This window comes from Micrasema longulum, unplaced genomic scaffold (assembly GCF_059751315.1).
Source record: "Micrasema longulum isolate JH-2025_06_02 unplaced genomic scaffold, ASM5975131v1 h1tg002317l, whole genome shotgun sequence".
In the NCBI taxonomy this organism is placed as follows: domain Eukaryota; kingdom Metazoa; phylum Arthropoda; class Insecta; order Trichoptera; family Brachycentridae; genus Micrasema; species Micrasema longulum.
In genome coordinates this window covers 100519-127330 of record NW_028279469.1, presented here as the reverse complement: position 1 = coordinate 127330, position 26812 = coordinate 100519, and the positions used below count along the sequence as shown (strand labels likewise).

Here is a 26812-nt window from a genome sequence, read left to right as displayed (position 1 = left end):
ATAAATCTCTACCAAAACGGAAAATACGTTATTGATGCCAAAATAAACTTTTTTTAAAAACCTACCTACCAAAATAATAGCGTAATTTAAAACCGTTTCTAAATCTTGCAAAAACAGAATTTAATTATTATACTTGACACCGCAAACTAAGCGTTCTTCATTGAGTTAGTGAAGCATAATTGAACGTTTTTATGCAGAAAGCAGCCAGTTCACAATTTCGGAAAAATGATATATTGATGTTATCGGGTGCAGTAAGGTCAATTCTATGTTCTGCTAAAAACAGCCAGACCGCTTTCATATAAAACAACTGTATTAATCACCTCTGGAAAAAGGCGTTGATCACAAAAACGGCATTTCTCAATTTGCCGAAAACACCCACAAAACTAGAAAAATCTTTTGGAACTTTAACAATCTTTTAATCTGGTAAACACAATACGATTCTTGTTTTTAATATATAAAAAAACTTATGTATTGATTGTTTATCGTTTGTTAAAGTCAAACACATTCAAACTATTGTGTTTTATAATATACTCTTTTCACAAAATGGCTATTATCTCAGTTTCACTTTTTTATGGCTGGCTGCTTTCTATATAACTACGTTCAAGTAGAAATCTCACAATTCTTTTTTCATAGTTTTTAACTCCACTCCACCCCTTCAATGGAAGTCTCTAAGTTTGTTTCCAACACCCTTATATTTACAATTTAAATAATTTAATAACGAGTTTAGAGATTCTTATTCTTCTGTTCAATATTACTTATCTTGGATACAGGGTGGCCGAAAAAGTGACGTCCAAAGGAAAAATGTAGGTGCCTCATGTTAAGGGGTATTTGAATCACCCCCATGTATGTTCCGCGATATTGGATAGTTTTCGAGTTATGATTTTTTAAATAAAATAGGTATGAAACAATAAAATATACCTACGCATGAATCTTTTAAAAGATCATTCAATTTGTAGAAAAATAAAAATTCCTTACTAAGTGATGAAGTCCTCAGTATTTGCCTTTAGGAAATTAAAAACAATCTCCACATTTTCTTCGTTTCCGCTAACGGCAGAATTAAAGGCTGTCATTAGATCTTGTTTACGAATTGGGGAGTTTTCCATCATTGTTTGCGCCAAGAATCTAAACAAATACAAAATTAATTTGTAGAAAATTTATCTATTGCTCCAAAAGGAAGAAAAAAGAAAACATGTTTAAATCGAATTGAAGTAGACGCGGCTAAAACGGGCCGAATGCATTTTTGATTTTCGAGATAAATGCAATTTTATCTTCCTGAATTAGTTAAAATATGATAGATCAGAGTATAAAAAAAAAACGATATTAGGCTCCCTGTTTTACAAATTATATGAAATAAATATAGGATCATGGCTTGCAAAAAAAGTCAAAATGCGACGATTTTTGAAACATGCTCGTTTTTGTCTGTTTTTGTTTGGTTTTACTGTGGTTTTACGTAAAAAAATATTCTTCGTTATTTAAAAACCCATTTGATTAAATACATGTACCCCATGTCCCTTAAATAAAGTTTTCATTCTAATTTTTGCATTCCTGTAAAATTCGTTATTTATTATTGAGCTTTTTTTGATATGTACTCTTTAATTGATTTTTACATTGAAAAACTGTAAAATAAATGAAATTGTCACCATAAAATAAAAAAATATTTTACTAGGTTAAACTAAGGTCCGGGTTTTTTTTAAATTTGAAAACAATACTGGGTTTTATCTACATTAGCGACAAAACCACCGGTCCGGCCGTCGCTACTGCCTCAAACCCCGGGTCGTAAATCCGAAGCAGGCATGGCGCGCCGCTAGTACGAGCGACCCCGAAGCCGGAGCGGGCGGTTTCGACCTTTCTTTTAGAAGTTTACTTTTGCAACAAGAGAATTTCCCTTATCAGGGAAAAGTCGGCGCCAGTTATCTCACGCAAGCGTCGCCACCCATTACAGATCGATTAACGAGAGCTGGTGCGTTCACAAAACGTACACAAACGCATTTAAAATCTATTTATTAACTTTTAATTAAATGTTCTATCTTTTAAAATATTTTTTGTTGGATTAACGGTTTGTGTATGTGAAAAAAAAATCAAATACGAAAATATAACATGATATATGTATTTTTTTAAAATTAAATAAATAAATTATTATTATTTTTTTATTTTTTTTAATTAATAAATTAAGTACTTTAAAGGGTTTTTCGACAATCTTAGATCTTACAAAAGACAAATTATCAACAAAAAAAAAACATTCGCTCTAGTGTTGTAGTGCCACAATTCAGGGAGACACTACGGAAATACGTTTGTATGAAGAAAAGTTAGACCGTGTATCATCTTAAGATGGTTTTGTTCTTAAAATATAAAGTCATAAATAATGCTATTAGTTTATAAAATTAGAGTTAAATTTTTGAAAAAAATCAGTAATTTAAATGATTTAAAACAATGACTTACGTGTTAAGTGATTTTTCGTGTTTAGTGCATCCCAAGGCACCGAGAATGACCACTTGTTCATTAACCACATTCTCTGACAAATATTTAGCCCACAAATAGTCGAAGTCTGTTTCGTTTCCGTGACGAAGTCCATTGCAATAAACGTGTTCTCGAAGATTTGGATTAACACTGAGAAAAATAATACATTATTCATAAATAGATATTAATATGTCATTATCACCATCCAACCGTTTTCCACACCTGGGCCAGTATTTTGAACACTCTTGCAGAGGTAGAAAACGCATTTCTAGCAAGTAATTTATGTTCTAGTTACGTGCCAGCAACACTTTCGTTCTCTTCTTTCTTTCGTTCATGATAGCACTGCTGATAGAGCTTGAAGCACAACATTAGTTCACAGAATGAAGTGAGTCGCAATCATGTTACATGAAGGTGATCAGTCTTACACTTCAAACCCCTGGCCAGAGACATTGAATTATTGCAGTGTAAAACCAAATATTAAACAAATACTTCACGAGAACCTTATTGTGGATCGAATCTGGAACCTCTCGAAACCATTCTAGCTGCTCCAATACGTAATTTTAATAAGGAAGTTTAGTGTCTTTAAAAAAAAATGATATTAAATAGACTATTTAACTAAGCCAAAATAAAAAAAAAAATACCTATCGTATTATCAGCATTATGATTTTTTTAAGTTTTGTATTTCTGAAATAACTCCACGTGTGACGTCAGAGGTAGTTCTCTGTTAGTTCTTCCCATTGGTTCATTTACGGTAAGCCAACCGGATATTCTTCACATCTCTTACATCATTGGTTGGTTCATATGAACCAGTGACGTCAATCGAAGTAGTGCGTTTTTATTATTTTTTTCGTACATTTTCAAGAAACTTTGCGTTACAACTTTATGATCCAATTTTAACCGCGCGCAAAAAACCATTTTTTGTATCCAATTCCCGTAGGGCTGAAGTTTCTCGTTTCTTAAAAGCAGTGTACTTAAATTGCAGCGAATCGGGATCATTTTTGGTACATATCAGGTAAGGTGGGCAGTCTTACGTTTCAGATGCCAGTCCAGAAGCAATAAAATATTTCACGTGCACTCTGCAACGAATCGAACCTAGGACCTCAAGCATAGTAGGAGATCAAACAAACCACCACATTGCGAGGCGGACCGCGCGATTCACATTTTCAAAACTTTTACTAAAAAGCAATATCAAATCGAAAAAAATCGTCATGGTGGAAGTTTAAACACAGAACTGCATTTTTCATTAAAAACATTACCAGTGTATACTTTTAGTTTCGTTTTACTTTAAAATATTTTGTTGAACTTACGATTTTCCAGTTCTCATGTTTTGGAACTGCTTGTAAGAATCATCAACACAATCTTTGTGCCCCAAAAGGCAGGCGAAGCTCAAAGTATTGGCTTGGAACAGTTTTGTTAAGTGAGACTCTGTTCCATTTACACTCAGTCCAAGAGTTCCAGTAACTTTCTTCATCAGATTTAAAATGTGCTTCTAAAAGAGTCAAATAAAGTATGTCAGTAGGTCAAATTTCAAATAACCTAAAAAGACAGTTGACAATATTTTGAGTTTGTCCAAATTTTTATAGACAAGGACTGGATTCTACTCCCTAGGGAGCTGTTAATATTAACATATTCTGCATCTCTGTTGTAATATGTTTAAAAAGACAGTTATAAAAATCCTAAAATCACCGTTTGAACAATAGATATAAGATAACTCATGCCCTACCCTATTTAATGGTTTGAAGACACTATATTCTAATGTGCCGGTCAGTTTAAACAAATCTAAGTACCATTACTGTTTTTTTTAACACACTCACATATCTTTATAGGGTACGTAAGTTTGAACTCACCGCAACACCCTTATAATGATAAAAATACAGACGAGTTGAAGACCCGTGAGTAGTGTCGCAGACTCCGGATCAGGAGAACCGAGGTTCGAATCCCGCTTTACCACAACTAGTTACCCATTTTCTAACATGGTTATATACGACTCAAAAATATGACATAAAAATTGAAATATTTGTGTAAACCGTAAGAACGCAAATATTTTCTTTTTATTAAAAATAATGCGGGTAAGATTGACTTAATATCTTAGTTTGAACAAATCCAATTATCTTGATAGGATAGATCTCTTAAACCTATTTAAATATCCAAAAATCAATTTGAACAAAATCAAATATTTATTTATTTGTTCATTTGAAAATGTTATGAGAAAAAACTGTCCAATTTTTGTGGTAAAAAAAACAATAAACAAAATAAGTGTTTTATTTAAATTTTAGCAAATATTTATTTTATTTGATTCATCAATTACTAATCGAGAAAAGTTTTTAAGGAGTACTAGGGTATATTTAAAATAATCCAAGACAATGAAGAGTTTTGACAATATTCATAGTATTTCAACATCTCTGTAAACATGACATTGTTTTAATAAATATCAAGAAATTTCATCAAAATCGACATTTAATTCAATGGAGATTGATAAAAATAATAACTTTATATTGGCATAAAAGTGATTGTAACCTACGATAGAATGCTAAGTTATTACTAAAACCGGTCAACAATATTTTGTAGACGCTCATGTATAGACTTCTATAGTCTGTTAAAATATGTATATTTTTTATTGTTTTCTTTGTATGAAATTGGTGGTTGCAAACAATATGGAATTCGTTTCTTACGTCAAGTAGAGCCAACGTTTCAGGAACAACGGAGAATTTTCTTCTCAGTACGCTAAATCCTGTAATAGCAGCGGTCCATGGAGCATAATCTGATTCAACCTCCAAGAATTGAATGACGTTGAAAGCTGTTTTGTAATCTGTAATGTTTTCCCTCGCTAGGTTCAAGATATCATCAACCACCTTAAAAAAATAAGAAAGCATGAACAGGGATAGAAAAAATACGTTAAAGCTGGAACTCCAGCCATTTTTTTATAACTATTACAAAAACATTTTATTTATTGTATTAATTATAAAACTAGGCAGGAGTGGACTGCACGAAAATTTGTTATTTAAATATAAATTCATTTGTAATTATAAAAAGCATTCTTATTATTTTTGCTATAAAAATAATTATGCCATATTTAATTGTGATTCAGTGTTTTGCTTTTGAAAAAATATTTATATTTAAGTACCTATATTTTTATTGATTGCGATTTTTTTTTTCTTCTGGTACATTAACAATAATAATTCAGTGAGGAACTTTTTTTTTGTAATTATGTTTAATTTGTCTTTTGTATGCTAACGATGCTGTACTTGCTAACAACAAAAAGGAACTGCAATTCTTGGTAACAAAGGCCTACGATGTATGCAAGAGAAGCGATTTGCTGATGAATGTCGATGAATCGAATGTGATGGTTTTTGAAAGAAATGAAAGTATGACTAAATGTGAAATCACTGTGAATGGAGTTATACTAAAACAAGTAGAGGAATTTATGTATCTGGGAAGTATGTTCACTAGGGATGGAATGACTGAGAAAGATATTGAAAGGAGGGTAAGTGCCGGGAACAGAGTGAACGGTGAACTTAAACCGACCTTGGCTAATAAATGTTTGTCACAAGAGGCAAAATTGGCAGTTCACAACGGAGTCCTGGTCCTGTCCCTGATGTATGGGAGCGAAGTATGGACTTGGAAAAACAGGGATAAAAGTAGGCTGAATGCTGTCGAAATGCGATCTCTCAGGCAAATGTGTGGTAAAACTATGTACGGTAGATGCACAAATGTTGAGATCCGTACATTATGTAAGGCTGAGGACAAGCTGAGGACGAAAGGAGCTCTGCGCTGGTTTGGACATGTAGAACGAATGGACAGCGAAAGAACGGAACGGATGCAGAAATAGAGAAAGACCGAGAAAGACATGGCATAACCAAATCTAACAAATACTTAAAGATGGACATGTCAAAAGTCAGAATAATCGGCGCGCGAAGATGTATGAATGTAGAGGAAGCGAGATCTATATGCAAAGACAGAGTGTTGTGGCGTTCTATCCTCCCTACCTATCCTTACGGGGAAACGGCGTGATGGTTTGTTCTTGTTGTTGTATGTTTAATTTGTTTTGAATTAATTTAAGATTTCTTGCATTTTTATTATTTGGTATTGTCATTTCGAATGTCCCGTGATCTAGTATATCAATATATTTAATTGATTCTTATGCAAACTATTTCCGCTTAACACGGGTTTTTACCTAAAACGCTGTAATGCACTTAACCCTGTAAAAATATATTTTGTGTATTGAAATAAATAAAATTGATCTTGGTACCAGTGTTTGGACAATCGGAATTTGATAATCGATTTGAAAATGAAATTTTCTTACTCTGCGTGCAAAATAATGTCGATACTCGACCAACATCCAGTACAAAGGCACCAATTTGATTATATATATTAGTATTCCACATACCTAAATGCAGAACAAATTCATCAAAAAACGCTACGATTAACCGTATTATGAATACATATAACAGGAAATTTAACGACATAGATATATTTACCAAAAATATTAAATTTATCAAAACTGCCATAGGTTATAAATTATCTTTGTCCGCATCCTTTTCTCCATCGCTCTCTATCCCTGAACAAATATAAGTTTTATAGTGAGAAGATCTTTTAATATAATTATGTATTCCCGTACTGCGGGCCAACCGTTTGTGACACCTGATTTTTATAATCCGATTCATTTCTATTAAACTTATATGTTATTCTTATTCATATATTATGTAGATGCATATAATATGCATTTGTGTGTTCGTTTTGAATCAACGTTCGTGTATTTTTAAACCTTATTTTATTGTTGTCATTATTTCGTATTTACTGCATTTTGTGGTTACCTACTGTATTGTATAGGACTCGTCGCACATTATTCATTCGATGTGTATCAGTTAAATTTTAAAATAAAATGCTTTTTTCTTTTTTTTAGAATACGGTTTTGAAATTTAACATACTTAAAAAAAAAAATTAAAAAAACAATTTATATCATTTCGTCATTTGAATTTTAACAAAAAGGTTTCTAACTTTTTACTCAGCTCTTTATTGTACTATTTTAATACAATTTACAAGTTCTAAACAATTATTTTTTTATACTTACGCACCCACACACACGCACCCTCTCCCTCATTCATTCCCACACGCACAAGTATCCTCTCCCTAATTCATTCACGCATACACACATTCACATTCAAATGAATACAAACGTCACACAAATACAATTACTAAACTTCTTTTCTTATCTATTATGTGTCATTATATTTACAGTGGATTTTTTAAATTGGCTTTAGCATTGTTAAGATTTTTTTACTTATTTTGTTGATGTAATAGCTGTAAAAATCCTAAATAAAATAAAATAAATAAATAAAATAAGCAAACCTGAGCTCTGTTGAGGGTGTGAATATTGGTCCTGGAAGATCCTTTCAAAAAGCTTGATAGCATTTGCCATGAATGTGCGTCATAGTTAACTCTGTAAAAACCTGAAAAGATAAGATGATTATTATATATCCAAAATTCAGTTATGTCTAGAATAACTGTTGGAATAAAACCAAGTAAAGTATTATAAGACTACTTAAAAAATGCATGAATACATTGTATGATGCTTAGATTACTTAGGAACAATTTTTTTACTAATTTTGAAAATTCAGTCCTTCTGCGATTCATACATTTATTATTGAATATGCATTTCAACAATGGAAAGGATAAAATTACTTAGTAAATTTACAGAGAAAACATTTTTTTTTGCTTTATTTTTTTATTAGTAATAAAATTTCTTATCTATTATTTTGGCGTGATTCCTGCATTATTCAAATAAAAATGTAAAATATGAAATTTCTGTTGGTAAAAAAAAAAAACAACCTTAACTGGATCTTCCGTTAAGTAGCTATATGTCGCTTTGTATCTTTTTCTTTTCCGTCGTAATTATTTTAACTTGATGTATTTTTCATTTTAATACATCGATCATCAAAACTGATTATCTTACCTACATGTATCAAAAGTGATCAAAATACGCTGCGGTTGGTGTACCAATACAATGCTCTATGCACCATAAGATGCGAAAAGGAGAATAATAAATGAAAATGAATAATTCTTCTTTTTTATTTTTAAATTAATATGTCTGTATGCGCAGTAAGATATACGCAATAAATACAACTAATGCTCACTAAACTGAATATAAATGTAGAGAAAATAAATAAATAATTTCTTGTTAAAAAATAAATAAAGAAATAACTTTGTTTTAAACCGCTTCTCTTTCTACTGACCGGTTTCCAAGTTATACAAGCTTCTTTATCAAGGTATACTTAACTAATAAATTCTAACCTATTTTATTTTATTGGTATGCTGCGTGTGGAACTAATAAATCAAGTTAATTTTATCATTTTAAAGACGGTGAACGGTAATTGTCATTTTAAAGATTAAAGTGCTTTCTATGTTTACTTTTGTGTACCAAATTTACGTGTATAATCATTTTTTTAATGACTTTTATTGTTATTATAAATATATATATTTTTTTTTCGAGACAAAGGAGTTTTATTGTATTTAAAATACGTGTATTTTGTACCTCTTAAAGATAAAAATATAAATAACATTTTCCTTTTAAAATTTTATCTGCACACATTGTTTAATTTTTTTTTTCATATCTAAATATATGTTCTTAATACGAAACTGCTGTTTTATAGTATATATGTAACATTTTTCTTTTAAATTCGATTTTTATGTTTTTCACATATTACATTGAAGTGTTTATATTCTTTTAAATATATTATGACAAAATAAAATTAATATGCCAAAATTTAATACCAAACATTTTGAAAAAAGTTATGTAAATCAGGGAATAAATTTCTATAATAATTTTGCCGACGAAATAAAAATTATCAATGTCTTTACAAAATTCAAACTAAAGGTTAAAATATTTGTTTATCAACCTCCTTAATTAAATGTTGCTTTTTAACATTTAAATCATAATTAAGTTTTTTTATTTTAAAATTAAAGATTTATGTCTTTTTGTTTTTTTCAATGTTTTTTTCCACAGTACTTGAAGTTCTTTTGTTTAGTAAGTTGAAAACCTTATTTTATAATTTTCTTCACCATGTTATATTATGTATATTGATGAATGTGTATGTGCGTGTAAGTGAGTATGCTTTGCGTGTATATGTGTGTGTAATTATACATGCGTGCGCACGCATTCTCATTTGCATGCATATGTATGTGCACTAATTTACAAAAAATGTTTTATATACCTCCACTTATTTAAAAAATATATATTTGTATTTTGTATTTAAATTATTAGTATTGTAATCCCAAAGCAAGCACGAGAGGTTGCTTCTTTTTTGTGAGGTATTTTGTTTCGTTTTTGATTCTGTACGTTTGCTTAGTTATGTATTTATTTTTAATATATTGAGTTTTTCTACTGACATTTCTAGGTGGAACTGCAATTTAAATATCATAATAAAAATACTTTTATAGTTTTATTCCACTTTTTAAAATATTTTTTTAAAAATATTTTACCAGTGACCGGGTTTCGTCTTGACCGACATCGTCAGACCAGTAATAATTATGAGTATTTATTTTTGTTAACATGTTGTAACATTATATATTATATATATTCTTTAAATGTATCTTTGTAGGGTAAATTGCACTGCGTGCCGTGCCGTGTATATTATTAAATAAATCAATTTGTCTCGTAAGGATGCTAATGTGAGATGGATACGCTCAAAACTAGACAGGAGTAGACTAAAGGAAATATTGTTTATTTGGTAATTTTTTTTTTTCTTATAAATCGCTTTTTTTTCTAAGATTTGTAAGTTGTCTAATTTCAGAAGGTTTACAAAATCAGAAAAATGATTATAACTTAGGCGCCTTAATCGTTCTTTTACTTTATTTTAAAGTTTCTTTTAGTTTTTCCAATGTTGCTTGAACCGCAATCATTACAATTTAATTGGTATAACATGCCAGAGTTATTATGTGATATTAAGGACTTTATCTTTGTGGTTTTTTAACAATCTTCCTTTATTATTAGTTGTGTAGAATGCAGTTTTAATGTTTAATGGTAAGGAATTGGATTATATAAAAAGAATCCGCCTCCATTGCTTAGGTGGGTTAGCTTTATTGATAAAAAGCTCTCTAATTCTTGAGTTTAAAATGATTGTATTATTAATCGTCGGGCCTTACTTATAAACCTAGTATAAAGTTACGCCTAGGGATAGTGGTATAAGGATGAGAATACCATCCTTATAATACGAATGGTATTTTCATCCAAATTTTATATCACGAATCTTGACGCCACAACAACCAGAGCCAATCACGTCGCGTTTTTCTACGAACGTATTTTTATTGTTTTTTTTTTACATTTCTCCACAATCTCCATATTTATTTTGATAATACAATTAATTATTCTAAATCCGTTTTATATATTTTTATAGGTATTTGTAGTATTTGATAATTCCCTATTCGTGTCTGAGAGCTTTAATTACTTTTTCAACCGGGGAAAATAATCAGATATGATGTTTCTACATAAAATAATAAATTCATCCGTAGACGCAACATAAATAAACTAATTATTTCTTTGTATAAACCACTTTAAAAAAAATAAAATAATTACACTTCGACCGGTTTCGAGGTTACTACCTCATCGTCAGGAATTTAACTAACTTATAATTACACGCGAAGTGTAATAAATTTAAAAAAATTGAAGTGAAATATAAAAATATAATGAAATAGAAAATACAAATTTATAAACAAATAAGTGTAAAATGTCATACCACAAAGTGAAAAATGTTTTTGATAACAATAATAATTATTTCTTACTAACTCCAGTGCTAAATGTTTTTTGTCTTGTGTATTAGGAACCTGTGGGCTTATGCCTGTGTTTAGTCATGCAGAATGTATATGTATATGTATTTTTTGTTTTTTTAAAAATCATATTAAAAACACAATGTCAGTTTCATAGTGTAGTGGTCAGTACGTTTGCCTGCTATGTAAGAGGTCTCGGGTTCGATTCCCGACATGATTGATGTGAAATATTAATTTAAAGCGGTGTTTTAACACTAGAATATTTCATAGTGCCTGGACTGGCACCTGAAGCGTAAGACTGATCATCTTTCTTTCATGTAATAAACATTATCAATAAACGCTTTGATTGGTGTACCAACCCAGTGCCCTATGCATCATTAGGTGCGGAAAGGGAATGAAAATAAAATATATACATAATACCATACATTTAAACAAAGTTTGTTGATTTGACCATCTGTCTAGGGTTATTTACCCTGTTCTAAGCCAGTAAATATATAAAATATATACATGTATATATACATATATATATTATAAATAAACGAATTTTGTTTACCTGTCTGTTTCTTATTGAATATGACCCATTCGTGTCCTACCTTTCCTTTATTGAGTACTATTTTTTTACTACTCATTATTGTCAAAGGTTTTGTGTTATCAAAATCAGATTGGTTTAGGGTAGCGAATGTGATTGGAATATGGTATAAAATATCAGGCAATGGGTCTTCTCCATATCCAACCATCCTTTCCTGAAATAAAAATAAAATGTAAATACCATTAATGTACTTAATAACACGATCATACAGTCTACAACGATCTAGAGCTGGAATAAAACAGTACATAGCTGTGTAAGACTTTATTGTTTTTTAAAGTATTCTTTAGTAAGATTAATTCATTTTTGCATGTGCTCAAACCAGTTTTGGAAGCATTAAGGGTAGATCCTTAAGCCCAATATCCACCTGCAGCTGTTATAGAGTTCTGGGGAAATATTTCTAAGGAATACAAACTCTATGCAGATTAAGGAGAGGGGAGGACGATGTATGGACAGAGGTCAACACGTCGTCCCCACCCCTCAGGATCCCCTCAATGCCTCTGTTTTTTTTATTTCATTTCACGTTGACTTTGGAAAGCAAAACACGTAGTACAGTAAAAAGTACAGACTGCTTGCATCGCTCTACTGTAAATTCTATTCAATATGTCGCTCCCTTTAGCATACGCGTCACCTTTGTTTGTCGTTTCACTATACGCCCCACTAACTGAGCAGAACAGAGACTGGAGATAACTCACGAATAATAAGTACTGGTAACATATATTAAGACGTGTTTTGACATTTTAATAGCTATTTTAAACAAGTATTGATTATGTTAAGAACATTAATTATCGGAATAAGGTTATACCATCCCTTTTCTAGATCGATTTGTGCAATATCTTAGCGTACATATAGGCATTTTAGTAAATGCGAGGAGAAAAGTACCCGGGAACTACTCGCAACAGACTCAAGTCCGTTCTATCAGACATATGCTAATTGGCCGCAGATTGAGGGACCATATTTTGAACGCTTATGCTTACTCTAGTTATGTACCTCAATGCGTAGAACTGGTTTTTCAACAATTTTTCATCTCCGCGAAAACGGACAATATTTCAGTAAATTAACTTAAAACGTAATTTTTTACCTGGGTAATGTTCATATCTCCAGTGTAGTCATAATCTACGGACACGTGTAGCACAGGATATCCGGACTGAGACGTCCAAGATGACATAACTGTCGCAACATCTGAGCCATTGTAAGCCGCCAAGCTTTGATCTATATTTGCTTGCTTTTGGAAAGCGTCAAATAGGTCTGATGGTTTAACAGTTTTGTATTTCCTACAAACAGTAAAAACATGAAAACCAAATGAAAAAAACCAATGAACAAATATAATAAATCTATTACTCTTACAGTACTTCCTCAGCATTCTTATGAGAAAACTTTTAAGCTTGGGTGTAAAAAGTGACGTTCACAGATGGATCTCATCTTATCTTAGCAATAGAAGCCAAGCTGTTGTTCTTAGGGGTTTTAGATCTGAGTTTACTGATATTTTCTCTGGAGTACTCCAGGAATTGCACTTGGGACCATTGTTTTATAACGCATATCTCTATGATATTTATGTTGTATTTATGAACGCAAAGTTTTTAATGTGCGCTGATGATAAAAATATATAGCTCAAAATTAAGAATCCCTTTGACTGTCATAAACTTCAAGATGATCTAAACCGTTTGACAGAATACTATTTGAAAAATTGTATTAACGTCAATGTATCAAAGTGTTTGCTTATTTCTTTTTCGCGCGGACGAAATCCCATCTCATTTCAATATATATTAGAAAATCAACCTGTTTAGAGAATTGATACCGTACGTGATCTGGGTGTTATTCTTGATAGCAAACTTACATTTGAGAATCACTTAGATGACATACTGACCCGTGCACATAGAATTCATGGTTTTGTACTTCGTACATGTCAGGTATTTAATATATCGCGTGTATTAAAATGGTCTACTTTGCTTATGTTCGCAGTTTGCTCGAGTATGTCTCTTCTGTTTGGTCTCCACAATATGTCACACATAAAGAAAGGTTCGAAAAAAATAAATGGACATTTCTTAGACATCTTAGCTGGAGATGCAGGAAAACCGATCTCAATTATATGTCTTCCTGCAAAAAGCACCACTTGCTTAGTGAAGAAGATCGCCGTCTACTATTAGACATGGAGGTCCTTCATGACATCTTTAGTGGACGCCTTGACAGTCCGGCTCTTATGTCGGAGTTATCGTTAAATGTCCCTGGCTGCCGCACCCGTATATTCCATGTGCCAACAGTTCTTACGGACTATGCCCAGAACTCCCCACTTATACGTTTTGCTCGTGAATATAATTTGAAGTTCCCTCTTATTGATCCCTTTGATTGTACCAAATTAACATTTAAAATGCGCGTTTTAAAACACACTTTTTTGTCTTATACTCAGTTTCTATAATATAATCTTATTTTATCTCTAACTCTTTATATTTTATATTTTTTTATATTTTTGACACTTGTGCAATGATATTTACACACATGTCCACCCTCATTCCATTATAACACCCACCAACCCACCCCTCATACATTTACACTCACACAAACACTCTAACATGTATGTATTGTACGAGTATTTAATGTATTTCTGTGGATATCTGTTATTGATTTTATTCTGTGTATATTTTATTTGTTATATTTTTTTTACATGTAAAACTGTTGATATCCCTAATAAATAAAATAAAAAATAAATAAAATACCCGAAACAGTTTTAAAGAATATGGATCTTTCTATCGATTTTTAACTTCAAAACGAAACGTTGATCTTATTATTACTATCTAAGAATTGAAACAACAGAATTCATTTAAAATATAGTAACTATACTTATTTGTATGAAAAAATAAAGTAGATTAATCGGCTAGTTCCTTGGCTCACCGCAGGCGCTGGCGCGTTTTATTAAAATATATATTTATATTAGGATAAAAATACAAACGGTAGAAATGATTTAAAATAAATGGTAATTATTTATCTGTTTTTCTGTAAATTAAGTTACAATAAAACATTATTATGGTTAGTCAAATATAATGGGCAGCTGTGCATAATCGCTTCTATACACGGTCGCCCCTGCCAAATAAGTAAAATGTGTGTACTATTTATGAAATTTGGTCTATTGGTCCGTATAAATTAGTTATGTTTTTTATAAGTATTTTAGTTTATATAGTTTATTATGTTAATGATAATTAGGTTTATTAGATAAATAACTTTTTTTATTTTCATCCCAGAGAGGGAACATTATTCTATATAAAAAAAGAATACTTACTAAATAAAAGTATAAATAAATAAATAATAGATATATATATATATATATAAAGTACATATCGTTGATGCTTAGTGGTTACTACTGACATTTTTTTAATAATTAAACTACCGTTTCATCTAGAAATATCAATCTTTTTGTCATTTAAAGAAATAGAATTATACTAATTAATAAAATTTGTAACTAAAAAAGTCAAAACCTACGCAATTGTTCAGTTTAAACTGAAATGATAATTATAATTACAGAATCTATGTCGGTACATTACCTGTATTTTATTTCCATGTGAGCTAGACCTAAATATTGAAAATAATTAATAACAAATATAACAATAACGAATAAATAAATAGACGCGTAACAAGCGCACAAAAGGTGGCATTTAAATTCGTGGGTAATTGCCTTCCTTGCCGAAATGCTCTAACTGACATTATTTGTCGTGTTTAGCTCTTAAAAGACTCTGTAAAATAATTTATTTGCTCGCGGTGATGTAACATCGTGTTACCACTAGTAATAGACGGAATATTCTAAAGTTCAGATATTTGAAAAAAAAAAACGGGGAGACATACTTTTTAATATTTTTTTTACCATAATTTATGCAAATAAACATACAATTTAGCCCTGTTGTAGCATAATAAATTAAATATTCCAAATATGCCGCTCATGTTACGCACGTGCGTCCCCGATTACTGTCATCCACCGACTTAAGACTGAATATGTTTAGCAACACCTGTCGCAGAACAGCTTCTTTGTCATCCTTGTTATGAATTATATCTTCGTGCTCTCTCTTCTATAAGGTATCTGTATAGATGTGTTGCTGAATTAACGGACATTCATTATTCGCTAAGCGAGGATAAAAATTGTTTGTGTCAACATCCAGCAGAGTATTACAAATTTAACTTTTCAAATCGGATGTAAAAATGACACTTTGAAGATTACAAAAAATACGAATTCATCATTAAAAAAAATAAGAGAGGTGTATTAAGTCTTGTGTCCTATGTCGACTAGTGTGACATCACAGCCACACAAGAGTTAGTATCTGTCAGTGTGGGCGAATGTGCGGACGACGAAAGCGCTCAAAAACCGCGTGCGCTCTCTCCGGTAACTACCGGACTCCGGGCGTAGGTACTAAAAGCAGGGCCAACGTGTGGATACAATAACCTTAATCAGAATACTCACATTGTTGATAAGTAAGATTTCAGCGCTGCTTGGAATGTAGATGGCCCTATCCAATGCTCCATCATTTTGATAACTGATGCTCCCTTATTGTATGAGATGGAGCCGAAGTGACCTCCGATTTCTCCAGGTGTGTTGATATCGTTATTAGTGAGAGGAGACGACAGAACGGAAGTATCAGCAACAAATGCGGTGTGAAGTTGAGCTGGGATAAACTGCGTAGCCAAAGCCAAATCTTCCACCTTAGAAATAAATTATTCAGTTTATTTTTTTTTAAGAAAATGACGAGCAGAAAAAATATCTAAGAATTGAAACAACAGAATCTATAATAGTACATTAAATCTGAAATTTATTTTTTAAAACTGCCAGTAAATATATTTTTTAATGACTTATTAGTTCCTATGTAGTCACTTATAAAAGTATGAATAATACGATTATATCAGATAGTAATAAGAATCCGTGCATATTCAAACAAAATATTCATAGATATGTAGACTTGCAAATTGATGATGATGCAACGAACTATATGAAGAATCTTATATTAGTTTTATAAAAAGTAAAATGAATTGAAACAGCATCCTGACATGTTGCAAATGGTTAAAATGAAACACAATAATGTCTTTTTTTATTTAAAATAAACAAATTAATAAAAAAAAGTAAATTTTGGACTTTGCTTAAATTTTCCGGCTTGACCATTGAAATTTAAAAAGAACATCTTCATAAATCTTGACAAGGTCAAACATGTCGCTTTTTTGCAGAGATATATTTTTCGTTAATTTCATTTTAAAATTAATGTACGAAAACATTTCTCCACAATATCGGAAAAATAAGTTTAAGCAAAAAATTAAAAAACAATTCATTTAGATGAAGTCTTTAAAGTGAAATTTTAAATATATTATATGCAACAACAATGGGGATAAGGAATCTAAAATAACATAAACAGACATCAACGTCATACGAACAAAATAACAAAGTTAGTATAATATGACCTTCTTTATTTAACACTAACAACTGTTTGAAAAAACTATACGATTAAATGTAATCAAACTAATTAAAAACTTTAAAATGTATCCATGATGTAATCGTTGACAAAAAATTTGAACTTCCTCAGGTTTAACCAGTAGTCCCCCGACAATGAAGTTTTTTTTTTTTCTAAAAAAAATATTAGCTTATTATATATATATAAGGTTGAGTGCCGTTTTCAACGAGTTATTAATAACTCACTATTAGAAAATGGAATTAAGTTGAGGTAGAGTGGGATTCGAACCACGGACCTCGGTCCGTGAGCCCGAGACACCGCAACCCGATCTTGAAAATATCTCACCTGATCAGGTAATTTAAACTGGAAATATCTGGCAAATCTTCGTTTAGCCAAGTGTCGCTCCACCAGTGACAAGTGACCAAATCTCCAAACCACATGTGAGCAATCTCATGGGCCAGCACAGCAATAATCTGCTGCCTGTACTTTGCTGAAGATTCCGTTTCGCTGTACATAAGGTATGCTTCCCTAAAATACAAAAAAGGCTCATTGTGTTAAATGATTTAAAAATCAGCCATATCCGCCATACTTACTTACTTGACATAGAAATACCGGTATAAATGATTTCGTTTAATCGGTAATGAAGTATTGCATAATATTTTACAATTATTTTTACGATTTCATTATTTTTTACAAAAAAAATACGGACATGTAATGCTTTATTTTACTACTACTACTAGAGATAAACAAAAATAATGGAATGCCACATGCAATTCGAGCTTCTTTTATATTCATACATCGACTGTCTGAATTTAACATGATTAAGATATATCTGATATTTTCCGCCCTAAATATTTATTAATTACTGTTTGATTATCTATTTTTTTGACATGAGAAAACCATTTTAGTTTACCTTTTTAAATATTACCAATTATACCTGTCACAGATTTTCATTTTTGTTTAATTAGACCATTTGTAACCTCGCAAAACCTTTAGATTAAAAGGGGAAAGAGACGATATAAGAAGAAAAGTATTAAACGATTTCAGATTAAGACAAACCTGTAAGTTAAAAGGCCCCAATTTTCCATGGCGCCTGCTGAGAAATCTGGTATTCCAGCTTGATCCATCTTCATTTTGTCCTCCATTTTGTAGTACTCTATTCCAGTGAATGTATCCATCTCCTTGACAAGAAGACGACCTGAATCAAAAGCGAACTTTCCCATATTTTTGGCTCCGGGTCTGGCCCAAACCCCAAATTTGTTTGCATCCGCATCATCGGTTTTAGAAGCGGCTTGAAATTCAGAGACAATAAAAGCCAAAAGATACGTAGACATTTTTGGTGTCTTAAAAAACGTTTCACTCGTTTCTGTAGTTGATCTGTAATAAAAAATACATAACGTCAGATACCACTATCGATGGCGCTGGGTGACTATTTCATATTTAATTTATTTGCCATTCAGAACTTTCGCTTTGGCGAACATCTTCAAATTGTGTTACCTTGAATGGTTTTTACTTACATTTCGACAGTTTTATCAATTGGCATATTGGATAACGAAGGACTGAAGTTTTTGGGCCGAATTATTGTAAGTAGAAAAGTGGCTTTATATTGAGGTTCATCCAAACATGGGAACACTTTTCTTGCATGGACGGGCTGGAACTGAGTTGTACCGAGCCACCTGAAAATAGCGATAAAATATTTATTTCACATTAATTTATCTCCCCTCATTAAAAAAAGATAATGAAACTCCTCAAAAATGACCGAATTGCCAACGGAAACGAACGCAAGTCTTTCCGATTTTTGTTTCGCAACCGCAAATTCCGTGATTTTAAAAAATTGTTATCGTAAACAAGTTTAGGAGTTTCTCAAAGATTTTTTTTCACTTGAATCTAATTTTGTTAAAAGGTTCAAAATAAACCGCGGTACAAAAATATTAGTAATGCTTTGAAAAGGAGTATAAAAATAATAAGTGTTAATATTGTTGAAATAGGTATAACCTTGCTGTCGGTACCTACACAAAGGTAATTAACTATATAATTTTCAAAAACGACCATAATAATATCCACTGTTTTTACTTTATTAAAAAAATTTTCCCTTTTATCCGCTTCCAAGTTGAGTTTAGGCAATAAAACAATTTAATAATTTTTAGTGAATTTTAATCAATTGATGAATGATTTTTTTTAAATTTGGCGTAGATGGCTGTTTAAATCTATCAATACGAGTATCTATAAAAAATTACTTTGTTGTTCCATTTTCTCTGTAAGAACTTCTGTAGAATCCACTCATTCCTTCTCTTATTGTTCCAGAATATTTAATGGTGATTTTATAAGTTGTGCCTTTAATTAAGACACTAGCCAGATTAATCGTCATGAAATCCTTAACTGTTTCATATACAATTGATTGAATATTTATTGGAGTGGTTCCAGTAGAAACAATTACATTATTTTGTGCAATTGTGAGACCATTGGCATGAAGTACGATTTTGTTGAGGTTATCTTTTAAGGGTTTAAGCTGCATGATGAGTGATCCGTCGAAAGTAAAGTTCTTGTTGGCATCGGGAATATCGAAAAAGGGTTGAATAGTTAGAACGTAATCAATGGCTTCGAAGTTTTCTGGCAATCTGTAGTCGATGTTGTTTGCCCTCTCGAGAGGTATAACTTCATCTGGCACATCCAGGATATCAACATATGGAAGTGCATAACACGCTTCAAAGGCAATAGCCACCAGTAAGAATTTTAACAGCCTCATTCCTGAAAGAAAATAAAAATATTAACTCTTTATAGACTATGCTAAAATATCCCTCTGGAAACTAAAACGTTGTCAACAATATTTTGAGTTTGTCCAAATTTTTGTAGACAAGGACTGGATTCAACTCCCTGGGGAGCTGTTTATATTAACATATTACAACAGAGATGAAGAACATTTAAGAGAAGGTAATATAAGGTAATATAGTCGAATACAACCCTGGAAAATCGTTGAAAACTCATATATGCTTCTAACTATTTTCTACTCAATATATTGAAGATGTTATTATTTGTAAACCTCGAGGACGTGAATTAGAAAAGTTTGCAAAAAACTCCACGTAAATCTGTGAAGCCATTTTCGAGTTTTTGCGAGACAACACGGTGATTAATTTTTATATTTATAGATAAATAGATAGTCCCGTAGCTAGTAGATTCACGGATCCAAAGGTCCGAGGTTCGCACCCCGCTCTATTACAATTGCATTCCCGTTTCCTAATATTGAGATATAAACAACTCTTTAAAAATGGCCCCTAAAATTTAAATTAAAATTACAAAACAACTAAAATAATGCTGCTAGGATGTGTTTGATTTTTAAATTACATGTTTTTTGTATGTGATTTTTTAGCATCTATTCGAATTCTGGTGTTTTCAAAAACATTATAAATTCTTGGCAAGTCATAATATAATTCAACAATATTTTGAGTTTGTCACATTTTCTGTAGACATGAACTGAATTCCACTCCCCTCAGAATTATTAATTTGAATATATTACAACAAAGATGAATACCGTTTTACAGAAGGGAAATTATTTGGAATGCTGAAAAGTTATTTAATAATACATGGCAATTTGTAATTTATTATGAATATAATCTTTTTATTCTATTCGGTAATTAATTGATTGTTAAAATAATTCAATAAATTAACAATAATAATATTAAAATAAATAATATTATGCTTCGTTTAGCAATAGTTAAAATATATATTCACCTATTATTAAGCATTACTATTAAGTATGTTGAAAGATGATATACATTTATACGTATATGAAAAATAATGTAGACAGCATTGATATTATATTATATTTATTCCCGAAGCAATCTTATACAGTGCTCTCACCCCTCGATAAAATCCGGTTTTGTATCTTCATCTTAAATAAAGACGTTATTTTGAAGAACTTAATATTTGTTGTTCTTGTTCTCGGTATTTAGTAGTTTAGGTTATGCGAAAATCTCGTAAGGGCATTCTATTGGGACCTCCTTCCGTAGTCGCCTGACCAGAAATTTGACAATTCTTTATTGATATAAATTTGTCGGATATCAAGTTCCTTTAATCATTGAAATAATGGTTCAGATGGGTAAGTCGAAAGACACCGAAGCATAACTCTAAGAATTAGCTTTTGCGTCTTGATTAGGGAGTTCATGACAATTTTTGAGCAACCTCCCCAGCCAATTATACCATAGGTAGCCGCCAATTGGAAAAGAAGATGTTTTTGAGAGTGCCAACGTCCAGGATATTTTTGAGTGAGCTAAAGTCATGACACAGTTTTCTTAATCTAGACACCAGGGACTAACCCTGTGTCTTCCATCTCAAATTCCTGTGAATTACAATGCCTCAACTGGTTTCAATAATTGACACAAATTTTTATCGTTAATTTGTAGCTTTAAACTGTCTCCAGGTGGGGACCCATCTCTTATACTAAATGTAAGATATTTGGTTTTATTCATATTAAGCGTAAGCAGATTGTTATCCAGCCAGTTTTTGACATTTATTATACCACAATTTGCTTTTTGAAACACAGAGTTCCAGTCACTAGCTTCAAACAAAACAACTGTGTCATCAGCAAACGCTATAGATTTTCCGCAATTACTCAAATCACACAAAACCTATTACCCATGTTGGTGAAACAATCCATCAATACAGGTTTCAGCTTTTTAACTTCCCAAAGATCAATTGATGGCAGAATTGAAGAAATATTGATGTTCAAACATAGGCAGAATGGTGAATCTTACACAGTGTGTTGAGTTAAAATTCATCTCACGTACAAAAATAATGAATAAATATATATTTGCTTTGACTGTCAAAGTATAGTAAATAACCTCTTTCTAAAAAGTTTAATATTTTAATAAAAACAATAATCAAGACAAACAAAGAAAAAACAGTACTTTTAGAAACTGGTAGTTGCAAAATTAATATAATTAGGATCTTTAAAATTTAATTTACAAAAAAAAAATCCACAAAGACTATGTGTTGGCCACCTATCAGCTATCATCAACCTCTCCGCGACCAATTCCACCAAGGAAAGCAGTCAGGAACTTCTTTAGTTTGTAATTGAATCGGGTTGTGGTCCTGTGGCTAGTGTGTAGTGACTCACGTACCAAAGGTCTGTGGATCGAATCCCACTCTACCCTAACTTGATTCCCATTTTCTAATGGTGAGTTATTTACAACTCTAATTTTCATTTATTTCAACCGAGAGAGAAAACATTTTTGGGAAGGGAATATGGAAGTCTAGGCATTTACATGGCTTATGACCTGTCATTGGCTGGTTTGAGTGGCCACTTTACACACTGTGTAATATTAACCATTCTGCCCATGTTTGAACATCCACATTTCCTCAACTCTTCCATTTGTTGACTTTTGTGGAGTAAAACAGAACGCTCTGACCATTACACCACGAGGCCGACTAATTGTCTATTTCACAGAAAAATGTATTCTTCATCCACCTGAGCACAGAGGACTGACTCTATTAAAATATAGCTACATATTACAATATTTGAGTTTGTCCAAATGTTGGTAGACAAAAAAATGGATTTCACCCCCTCGGGAGTCATTAAGATTAACAAACTACAACAGGGATGGAGAATACCTTAAATTAGAGAATATGGAAATCTAAGCATTTACAGGGCTTATGACCTGTCATTGGCGGGTTGAAGAAGCCACTATACACACTGTGTAACATTCACCATTTTGCCTATGTTTAAACATCCATTTTTTTTCAATTCCTCGAATTGTTTTCGGGCGTTGCCTAATATGTAAAGTAATTCAGGCAGATGCATCTCTTCGCAACAATAAAGGTTTCAGCTCTTTAACTTCACTAAAATCAACAGATGAATCAACGGATGTTCAAATATAGGCAAAATGGTGAATGTTGCACAGTGTGTAAAGTGGCCACTCAAACCCGCCAATGACAGATTTTCCCTTATTTAAGGTATTCTCCATACCTGTTGTAATTTGTTAATAGCTACATATTATGATATGTCCCTTTTTAGGCATATTAACGTGTATTAAATCACCAGATCTATGGATTTTTTTCTAAACTTGCTACAGTGTAAAAATTATACCTGATTTAAAATATGTTTAATAAGGCTTGAAAACTAAAACTCCAATTTTTCAGATCCCATAAAACCTCTCCTTCAAATCAATAATAAATAACATGTCGTGTATTGCCATCTTTTAACAGAATTACGCAATATAAAAACGATAAAAACGATATAAACGATAAAAATCGGATTTAGATCAATCATACCTGAATCCAATCATAATTTAAATAATCCGAAAAATAAAAACATTGTTTGCCCATATGATTTCTGCAAGATTGTTAAACGTGGCCGGGTAATATTTCAGTGTTGCCAGCCAGAATATTATTTTTGACAAAGGTGATAAAATCGACACGTCGATCGCTTACTTTACAAATTGACATTGTACGATAAACTTCAATTACTTTTAATTAATCATCCGATATTAATATTTTCACATAAGTATCAGTTTTCAATTAAATATTTAAAAAAACTCCAGCTTGCAATGAATAAGCAAACCGTTGATTCTTTTTTTAAATTTTTAGTTTTATAAAAAATGTTTTGAGTATGTCTAAATGTTTGCAGACAGGCTCCCTAAGGAGTTATTTATATCTAAATTTGTCGCAACAGAGAGGCAAACCATTTCGGTGAAGGAAATATGGAAGTCTAGGTATTTACGAAACTTACGCCCTGTCATTGGCTGGTTTAAGTGGCCACTTTACACGCTATGTAACATTGTTGAATAAGCTAACTGGTAAAAGAAGTATAAAAATTGGAAAATTGTTTTCAGGCGTTGCCTAATAGGTGAATTGATTCAGCCGGATGAATCTCACCCGCATGATAAAGGTTTCAGCTCTTTAACTTCACGAAAGTTAACAGATGGAGGAGGTGAGGAAATGTGGATGTTTAAACATGGGCAGAATGGTGAATGTTATACAGTGTGTAAAGTGGTCATTTAAACCAGCCATTGACAGGTCATAAGTCCTGTAAATGCCTAGACTTCCAAATTCCCTTCTCAAATATGTTTTATTCTCCGTTGCAACAAATTTAGTTTTATAAATTTCTACTTTGAGGAAAATTTTGACAAATTTCATTACCAATATTAAATCATCAAATTATTTGTAATAAATGTACTGGATTAAGTAGTTTTTTTTTTTTTTTACATTTTTTTTTTGTACCGCAACAGGCCAGGAGGCCTAATTACAGTGGTGAATTACATCACAGAGCACCCAGACTTGAGAAAAATCACATTTTTAATTTTTGTGGTCTCACCGGGAATCGAACCCGGAACCTTCCGTGCGTGAGTCAAGCGTCTTGACCACTACACCACGGGGGCCGCCCCTCCACAGGTAGAAATAATAATATCCTGAGAGTCTTTGGAAGCCCATTTATGTGAACTTCAGGTATTTTTGTTTTTAACGTTGTAAATTATTTTTTCACACTGGAAATACTCACAACTCTCTGGTATTTTCTTTCTAATAACAATCAACAGATAGAAAAATTGAAGAAATATAAATATTCAAACATAGGAAAATCGCTGAATTTTACACATTGTGTAAAGTGGCTGCTTGAACCAACCAATAACAGGGTTATGAGCCTTGTCTCTACACCTTTATATTGCCTTTTTTAAATGTTACTAATATGTCAATTTTAACTTTCTAGAAATTATAACAATTGATCAGCGAACCACATCAAATTAGCTAATTTAATTTTCAAAATATATTAAAGGATTCGTGCCGAGATATTTCCACAAGAAAATTAGTAAAAATGAGGTCTTTTATAATTTTCTAAAGTGAATAAAAAAATGTACGCCCTAAAAAAGCTTCATATACAAGGGAACAAAATTGCTATAAATGCGGAAACCACAAAAAATTTGAGTAATATTATGTAATATTATTAATTTATTGTCAAAACATTACAACAAAGATGAAGAACATTTTAGATAAGGAAATATAAAAATCTTGGAATCTACTGGACTTGTGACCTGTCTAGTCTAAATGGCCACACACTGGGTAACATTCACTATTCTGCCTACATTTAAACTCCTATATTCCTTCAACTTTTATATCTATTGATTGGAAAAATATTTTCACTCATTACCTAGCATGTAGGCGAAATAATTCAATCAGATAAATTTCACCCCCACCAATAAACGTTTCAGCTCTTTAACGTCTATTACGTCAAAAAATAAGTGGATTTGAAGGAATGTGGATGTTCAAATATACGCAAAACGGTGGAAGTTACACAGTGTGTCAATTGGTCACTTAAACCAGCTAAGGATAGGTCATCAGCCCTGAAAACGCCTAGATTTAAATTTAATTAAATTTTCCTTTTTCTAAAATGTTCTTAATCTCTGTTGTAATATTAGTTTTACTTTTTTTTACTATACGGCATACGTGCCTTTTAAAATATAAAATATAATAATAAAATGAGGAATATGTTAATATAAATGGCTCCCTAGGGGATTGAATCCAGCCCTTGTCTAAAATAGGCCACGACCGAAACATCACATCCAACCCTCACATATTATTAACATATCAACGAAATTAAGTTTTTCATTCATATAAATTAAATAGAGCATTGTTTTTTGAAGTAAACAAATAAATAACTTTGCCTCTGAAGTACATACAAACCCTGTCCATTATAAGCAAGGAAAAAATAATGCAACTCCTATTTAAAAAATAATAATAAATTTCTTCGTTTACATAAATTTTAACAAAATCAAAATATTGTTGTAGTAAATATACTAAGTCAGATAAAAAATCCATTTGAAGTGAATATTATTTTGTAAGTTCTAAAATTATTGAGATAATGAGAAATTTCAGCCCTACTGGAAATTGGATAGGTACGACAAGAAATGATTTCTTGCGCGCGTTTAATATTAGAGCATTAAATTGGACGGCAAAGTTTCTAAAATAATAAAAATATTTTTAAAAAACGACCTACTTCAGACCAAAAATACGAGAACTATGGAAGATTTCCAGTTTTCCTGCCGTAAATGAGTCGATAGACAGAACTGTTCGAGAATAAGCGCCAGAGAACCTCTGACGCACGCGGAGTTTTTTCAGAAATATAAAACTCAAAAAAATCTTAGCGCTGATAATACTATGTAAATTTTTTTTTTTCGGCTTAATTTAATGGTTATCTTCTCTATCGTAAAATTAAAAAAACTGAGTTCTTACTTGATTCTTGATGAAATGGTAATATTATACTAACTGGTCCATCTCTAGAGAAAGCTTGAGCTAGACTAAAAAAAAAAAATCGATAAAATTCTACGTAATATTTTTATCTTATCTGAATTTGCTGTTGAGATAATTTCTGTACTCATTTGACTCATTGTGATTTAGATGATAAGTAATTAATAAAAAATAATACTATCAGTGAATGTAATGCCAATACCACAATAAATATTCAACAATGTTTTTAATATGTATGTCCAAATGCTTGCAGACTGGCTGGATTTCCTCCCTAGGCAGTTATTTACATCTAATTTTGTTTCAACCGAGGGATAAAAGATTTTTGAGAAGGGAATATGGAAGTCTAGGCATT

The 26812-nt window shown here is 31.5% G+C and overlaps 1 protein-coding gene across 1 annotated transcript in view; it reads right to left on the bottom strand.

The window, feature by feature from the left end:
- LOC148272499 (membrane alanyl aminopeptidase-like) overlaps positions 1–26497 on the bottom strand; it is a 30160-nt gene extending 3663 nt beyond the window's left edge. The window contains 14 exon segments of the mRNA XM_088239965.1: positions 976–1122; positions 2440–2607; positions 3765–3946; positions 5130–5309; positions 7807–7907; positions 11774–11963; positions 12888–13080; positions 16251–16489; positions 17572–17609; positions 17612–17754; positions 18286–18603; positions 18744–18902; positions 19464–19974; positions 26446–26497. Of these exon segments, the coding sequence (XP_088096091.1) occupies positions 976–1122; positions 2440–2607; positions 3765–3946; positions 5130–5309; positions 7807–7907; positions 11774–11963; positions 12888–13080; positions 16251–16489; positions 17572–17609; positions 17612–17754; positions 18286–18603; positions 18744–18902; positions 19464–19972 (2567 nt within the window). The 5' untranslated portion in view covers positions 19973–19974; positions 26446–26497.
- Between the last annotated feature and the right edge of the window lie 315 nt (positions 26498–26812).